At 38.1% G+C, this 7,500-nt stretch overlaps 1 protein-coding gene across 5 annotated transcripts in view; it reads right to left on the reverse strand.

The window, feature by feature from the left end:
* Positions 1-7,500, reverse strand: part of LOC125039634 (DNA polymerase theta-like) — a 35,689-nt gene that overhangs the window by 23,674 nt on the left and 4,515 nt on the right. For all 5 annotated transcript variants that reach the window (XM_047633790.1, XM_047633788.1, XM_047633791.1 and 2 more), the window contains exons 4-16: positions 6,210-7,500; positions 5,872-5,983; positions 5,459-5,574; positions 5,131-5,255; positions 4,596-4,743; positions 4,152-4,358; positions 3,789-3,921; positions 2,770-2,934; positions 2,355-2,567; positions 2,045-2,181; positions 1,732-1,895; positions 1,169-1,331; positions 376-537 (exon numbers count right to left, since the gene is read on the reverse strand). The exon at positions 6,210-7,500 is cut by the window's right edge and continues 248 nt beyond it. In XM_047633790.1, the coding sequence (XP_047489746.1) occupies positions 376-537; positions 1,169-1,331; positions 1,732-1,895; positions 2,045-2,181; positions 2,355-2,567; positions 2,770-2,934; positions 3,789-3,921; positions 4,152-4,358; positions 4,596-4,743; positions 5,131-5,255; positions 5,459-5,574; positions 5,872-5,983; positions 6,210-7,500 (3,136 nt within the window). The remainder of the gene's footprint in view (positions 1-375; positions 538-1,168; positions 1,332-1,731; positions 1,896-2,044; positions 2,182-2,354; positions 2,568-2,769; positions 2,935-3,788; positions 3,922-4,151; positions 4,359-4,595; positions 4,744-5,130; positions 5,256-5,458; positions 5,575-5,871; positions 5,984-6,209) is intronic.

A 7,500-nucleotide genomic window follows, 5' to 3' on the forward strand; every position in this document is an offset into this window, starting at 1 on the left:
AAACAAGCTTCATTAATCTAACCACTCAAAAACACTGTGAAATGCCTAAAATTCAAGAATGATAGCAATTAATCTCTATCATCTCATTACTATTTATGGGCACTCACAAAAATACAGTACCTAAGAATAAATAACATTCTTAAAAAGAAGAAGAAAAAATCTTGATCCGTAACAAATACACAAAAAAGATAAAAGAAAAAGAAAAATTAAAAAGGGACTAATAAAAATGAATAACAATTCAAAATCATTATCAGAAATGAGTACCCTTAACCAAATGATACAATCACTGTGCTCTTTGAAATTATTAATTCTACATCACAGACCTTAAACAAATTTTCTAAAGATCTCAGAACACAGATTATTATCATAACTTACCCTCCTGTTGACTGTTCCCTTCATGGCCCTCACAATGAAGCTTTCCTCCACACCAACTAATTCTGCAACACGCTTCATGTCCTCACTAAGGCTCTCCCAAATGCTCAGGAAGGTAAGCCAATCCATGTTCGGCCATGCAGAACTTACATACACAGGTGTCACCTATGAAAGAGTGTTTATTTTTAGATTTCACCTATTTCTATTTTTTAATGGATATCCTGCAATACTACACAGGATTGGTAAACATTTGAATGTAAAATATACAGTCTCAAATCTGAATTAATAAATTCAATTTGAAAAAATAAGGTAACTTTTTTATATTATTGAGTACATTACAAAAGTCTAGCTACAACTCCTTCACAATGTTATATAACCTATGGTTACCATAAAGTCTCACATTTTGCATATTTGCACTTGGTGAATTTGTATTTGGCAATTTTTAGCAGCTGCTACCAACCATCACCTTCGACAACCAAATTGAAGAGTCAGCTACCATATCATCCCTACAGTCAAATTTGATTGCCTCTGCTGTTGCTAAATGATGTTATAGAAAACAGTGCATAATAACATATATACTATCTGTTTTGATTATCTGTAATGCTAAAGTTCATCCAAAATGTCTGGCCATGCATAATTACTAACACGACGTATACAAATGAAAAGTGTGAGTGTGGGGAGTGGGGGGATACTGAAAAGAAAAAAGAGCAGTTTCTCAACTGCCTCACAGATAATGTCCCTCTCATTGTCCTTGAGTAAAAAATGAAGATTAACCCTGGGGTGCACTTTGTCTGACCTGATAGATAATATGCAGTTCATTTTCTAAGACAAAACATTTCCTGGCCCGGTGCAGCTCACTGAAGACATGTAGGCCTTCATCAGGTGACAAGCCAGAGGCTAGAACAGCACAGCCTAACTGAGTGCTGGTGTAACGGGTGCTTCCGTCAACTTCCTGTAGTCTGTAAAAAAGAACGTTTATTCAAGTGTATGGTAATGTTGTAAATTAATATATGCCTTTGTATATAAATAGTTGGGACACAAAATTCAAATGTTTATCTGAAGCAGTCAACAGTAGCAGCAATAATACAAGAATAAATTTAGCAAATAACAATGATAAATTATCCCTGGTCCATCAAAAGAAAATTAACTCCATGTCTTGGCAATCATACACATGCAAAATAAAAAAAAGGGCAAAGAAAACTCCATCTATTTCCTAAAGACCAAACTGATGCTATGGCCAACATTCCCATTTGCCATGCCAAGAATGGCAAACATCTTAAAGACAGCCACACGGACACAGACAGACAAAAAGAGTGGAGAAAAAAACTACATAACACAAAAAGGAAAAAAATTAAATACCTAATGAATTCATTCTCCTCAAGAAATTCAACACAACTGAGAATTGAGTTCTGAGTGTCAGCTTGAGAGGAACTTGCTTCATCCCTTAAGGAGGCTGCTAGGAGAGTACATTTGCTGTAATGCTCAACCTCCTCTGGGCTAGTTGCTATGCCACTCACTATGACCTATGGGAGCAAAAGAACAAATATTTCATGAAAATTTACATGTATGAAGTCTATGAAGGAAGAATATCTTCAAAAATAACAAATCTTAACTACAAAGTATCATTCTATCAATGGTTTTAAAGACAATTCTGCATTCTAGCCCTAACTACCTCCAGTATGGCTCTTTTCATGCTAGAGGTTAGAGATGCATCTTGTTGAAGACAGGAGGTGATGGCAGGCAGGGAGGAGGTCATAAGCACCTGGGCCTTATGCTGCTCTCCTTCACGGCAGATAAGGACACTTTCTCCTGAGGGAAACCAGGTTCAGTTATCTTCCTTATTGGATATATATATTCTTTTCTCAAGCATACAGTGTATTATATTATGTACAAATACAGACATCATCATTATTTATATATTTTTCATCTTCATCCTAATCATGCATCACGCACTAGACATTCATACAAGACCCAACACTAACCTTCCGTGTCCACCCCCTTCCTTCCTGCTCGGCCAATCATCTGCCTGTAGGTCTGTGTATCAAGAATCTTCCCTCCAAACACTGGAGATCGAATGATGACACGACGTGCTGGCAGATTGACTCCAGAGGACAGTGTTGAGGTTGCGATGAGGACGCGAATGGAGCCTGTGCGAAAGCCTCCCTCTATAATATCCCTCTCGTCAAATGTGAGTCCTGAAACCGCCAAAAGATAAAACTTGTTAAATCAGATACGAGATATCGTGCATAAAAACAAAAGGGTAAAAACAACCATGGGTTTGGAACTGCCATTCAAGTGGCTGTGACATTATCTCATGGCACTAAACACAACATATAAGTCATAAGAATAAAAGAATAGAATAGAACTAATACATTGCCAAAAAGAACTTCACATTACCTGCATGGTGGTATGCAGCTCCAAAAGCTATGGAGCGAGCTAAAACATTATCCAGGCCCACTGGACACTTGCGCATGGCCTGCATGACCCTGGCTATGCCATCAGAATCTAGAGATGCTCGCAGCCGAATGCTAATTTCTGCTGGGTACTTACTGTCAGCCTTTCCTGTGGACATACATGCTAAATAAGTAGACTTCTTCAGTGAAAGAAAACTGAAATAGAGAGAGAAAAAGAGAAAAAGAAAAAGAGAGAAAGAAACAGACAGAGAGAAAGGGAAGGGGAAAGAGCAAGAGAGAATGTATATATTTATATATACACAGTCTTTTTTGTTAGGTAAAAAAAGATAAAGTGTTCATTCAATGGTTTTGAATCCAGAAAAAATACAAGAATGCACCATGTGATTATGAATATAAGTAATCATGGCTAAGGGTTTGGAATGGGCCCTTGCACGTGTTAGTTATATTTGTACAGTTCAAAAGAATGAAAGAAAATAATATTCTTTTATACAAGGTATCCATATAATAAATTTATGCTTCTTCACAATGAGAGTACAGTGGCCAAAGACCTTTGAATATCTCATCTGATCTGCATGCCACAGTGGATTTCAGAAATCTCAAGACAACTAGAAATCATGCATCAGAAACAGAAAGGCATTTTTGGGAAAGTGGAGGCATTTGATTGCTTTTACTTCACTTAAATGCATCTGGCTTCAAGAAAGAGGAAAAATGACAGTGACCATTATCATTGCCATGTTGTCATACCCAATTATTTTTTGAAGTCCTCTCCTTCATGTACAGCTCTTAGCTCTCTTAACAAATAAAGATTCGTATCTTGAAATCTACACCAAATGAAAGTGTTCAGATATGAGTCTGGGTCATACGAAAAGAAATAAATCAAGTCCCATCTAGGAGAACACAAGTAGACTTCTGAATGCCTATCCGAATGATTTCCTCAACTGACAAGAAAAGCAAAGGAGCATTTCCAAAGAAAGCCACATAAGAAAGTCAAATGATTTATACCTATGTTAAAGAATTCCCTTGCCACTGCCTCAGCTAGCTTTTCACACCATGCCTTGGTGGGGCAGAACACAAGGACTGAGAGGCCATCTAGCACCGTCTCGAGGCACAGCTGTATGAGGTGATCACTATCTCCCTAAGAAAAAGACAAGAATAATGTTATAAGGAGATGGAAAATAATAACCTAAGAATCACTCTTTTCAACATTCTCATTGATAAGTCAAGAGGACAGCTATTACTGATTTGGAAACACAGTTAGGTTTTCAAACATAAAAAAAATAAACCATAAGTAAAAAACAAACAAAATCAAAAAAGTAAATTGGCAAAGACAAAGCCCCATCAAAGACAATAAGTAACTCTACTTACCTGAACAGTCAATAAAGGATCTAAATCTCGAATTCTTGTCATGCTGGAATCGTAGACTGCTTTGCCAATCTTCACCATTTGCTGGAGTGGGATGGGCCGGAAATCAGTGCTGTAGAGCTGGGAACCCAGCCAATGCGATAAGAGATCCAAGTTGGGGAGAGTTGCCGACATGCCTACAATCTGGATTCCCGACTTTGCATCAGCACCCTAGGAGCAAATTCTGGGGTTAGTTAGATCTACATAATTTTCCATAAAATTGAAATTATATAACAATATTAAATGTGTCCTGATGATTTTGTTTTCACAGAAAGTTGCATAGGTTTTCTTTTGCCTCTCTCTCTTGCACAGCCATACTTACTGTATCATATTAAAAAATTACCTCAAATACAAGCATTAATAAAAAACCCACACATTTATTTCTCATTTGTCAAAATTCCAACTGACCTGTTTTCCATCCTTGAGACTGTTGGACATATACATGACCTTAGTAAGGAGCAGCTCTAAGAGGTAGCCGCGGTGGGAGTCTCCCAGCATGTGCACTTCATCCACCACAATGATGCCCAGTTCATTTATGCGCTGGTCCTCGAGCAGTCTGTTTAAAGAAGGTGTTGTATAGGTTCTTTATACATTTACTTTGGACCTTGTAAACCCTGGTGGAAAAAAAGTATTAGCCTTGTGTTCTCATTTATTTCATGTGTTTGCTGCAGGAAACTAAGTGCTAGCAGTTTTTTTGTCTATAATCTAAAGTAAATTCTTGAGAATCAAAAAGCAACATAAAGGTTTCAACCACACATTTAGAAAGAGGCAGGATATGTACTGCTTTCATATAAGTAAAAATGCTTTTATATAAATGCAAAAGCATTAACATAATTGCTTGACAGTGAAAGTCTTATCAAAGGAAAGTACAAAAATGTAGAGCTAAAATCTACTTGCAGAAGAACTAAAGTACAGTAAGCAAATAGCCCCATGTTGGTCCTACCGATTGACTAGGTTGTTTGCCTTCTCAATTGTGCAGACAGCAATATCTGTGGCACGGAGACCCCCTGGAGGACCCTGCGAGCCCATGAATCCCTCGACGCGCACACCAACCACACCAAACATTTTCTGGACAGTGTTGGGAAGGGGGGAGATGGATATATCAATTCATATACTTAATTTCCATTTTTTTTTTCTTTTAAGTCACAGGATCATTTTCTGATATTAGAGGAAAGCTACATTTGGACCCTGGATATTAATACGCAATAATAAAGCTAATTAAAGTTTACACATGAATCACTGGATCATCTAATTCAACTCCTAAAGCCAACCTGCAAGTAATACATCTTCTCTCTAGCCACTGAGACAAAGGGCAGAATGAACACCCCTTTTCTTCCAGTTTCGATCACCCGCTTCAGTAGTAGGAGCTCTGCCACTAACGTCTTGCCTAAAAAAAAAAAAAAAAATATGAGTCCTCAATGCAAGCCTGTTTTACCAAAAGCATAACTGAAGACACTGACAAAGTTTAACATCATCACTCAAGGTTCAGTACCTGTTCTGCAATCTTTTTTATTATCATTATTACCCTCAATTACCACTTGTTATCTTATAATCTACTTTTTCAATTCTTTCTTAAACACTCCCTTATTTTTATATACTATAATCAATTTATTCACAGCTTTTCATACTATTTACTATCATCTACAGCTGCTTATTGCAATCAACAATTTTCGAAAATCCTTACCTGCTGAAGTTGGAGCAGAATACACCAAGTTTTTTCCATTTAGAACTTCTGGCAAGCTTAAGCATTCCGCTTGCCATGAAAACATTGTCTGGATTCCATTCTTTACATAACGCTGAAAGCCATCCAATAATAAATCATATTTTCAGAAACAAAAAATGTATCCCTTATAGCCATATATGCAAATAAATTATGAAGTCAAAAATATATATACACACACAGCAAGTATTAATGATGATACCATTCACATATTCTTTACAATATCTACACAAGAACACACTTTTATCTTTTCTAAAAAGATATGGAAGAACAGACTCTGATCTAATCATTCAACAACACACCTCCAAGATGGCTTCAGGCAAACCCCAGGATGCCATTTCCAATTTTGCCTGCGTGGAAATGAAGCTCGACATATTCTTGGAATCAGCAAATGGAGACCTCAGTGCTGTCTTGGGTCTTGGACTAGCTTGTACAATGCAGAAGTCTGGAGATACAGGTTCTTTTACTGCAGATATTCTCTCCAATTCTTTTGCTTCACAAGGAGAGTTGTTTTTTAATAGCACAGGAGGTGCTGTGGCTTCAGGACCTTGGCCATGAAAAACAGTTCCAGGTTTGTCCAGAGGCAGATACTTTGCTGCAGACACCTGGCCACAATCTCTAGCAGGTTGTTTCACTTCTTCTGTGACTCCAGACTCAACATGACTTTGACAGTTTTCTCCTGGGGGTTTGGTAGGTTTGCCATTTTCACATTGGTTCTCTTTAAAAGGTTTTACCAGTCTATCTGGACTTTGGTTTGAGGTGTTTCGTGCTTTATTTTCACGAGCCTTTCTACCAGGTGAGGGGCCACCACTCTTCTCTCCTTCCATTTTTAAAGGACTCTGTTTACTAGTTGTTGCTTTCATTTCAGCTTTGAGTTTTACTTGTCTTGAACTGTTATTTGGTGAAACATTAACATCATTCCCATTATATAACTGCACTAAGGCATTAGGTGTTTCCTGTTTACCCTCATCTTTTTCTTTACTCTCTTTAGCCATTACTGTTCCTCCAACCCTTTTCTTTCTATGACCAGGTTGGGGGACAGGGGAATCAGTCACTTGTGTCCCATGACTGTCAACTTCACTTTTACCTCTAGTTGCATCACCATTCAAGGTCTTTGCACTCTTTTCCTCTAGTTTCTCTTTAAAGTGTGACTCAGGTCTTCCTGGAACCAGTCTAGCAGAAGTTTTGGCAGTGTTTAATATGATCCTTGCTCTATCGATCTCATCCCTTGACCTTCCTCTGCGTTTAGGTGTGGCACATGGACTTTTGCCTGCGGTGTTTTTTGAGCCACAAACTACAATACCATCACTGTTCCCATGAATGGGGGTGGCCCTGAATGTGTCTCTCTCTTCTTCACTCTTCACTCTGATTCTCTGGGATCTTCGTAGAGTCACATTTCCTTCAGAGGGTGAGATATCCAAGAAAACATTGCTCCTGTTACCACTACTTCTGCTCTTCGCTGAAGTACGTTTGCTACCATGTTTAAGTGCAACGTCTGTGCTTCGCTCAGACCAAGGAGAAGTGACTTCATCTGGGAAGGCATCTTCATCTAAATCCAGAGCATCTATAGCCTCAAGAGTATCTGCCCCAATT

This window comes from Penaeus chinensis, chromosome 27, assembly GCF_019202785.1.
Source record: "Penaeus chinensis breed Huanghai No. 1 chromosome 27, ASM1920278v2, whole genome shotgun sequence".
NCBI lineage: Eukaryota > Metazoa > Arthropoda > Malacostraca > Decapoda > Penaeidae > Penaeus > Penaeus chinensis.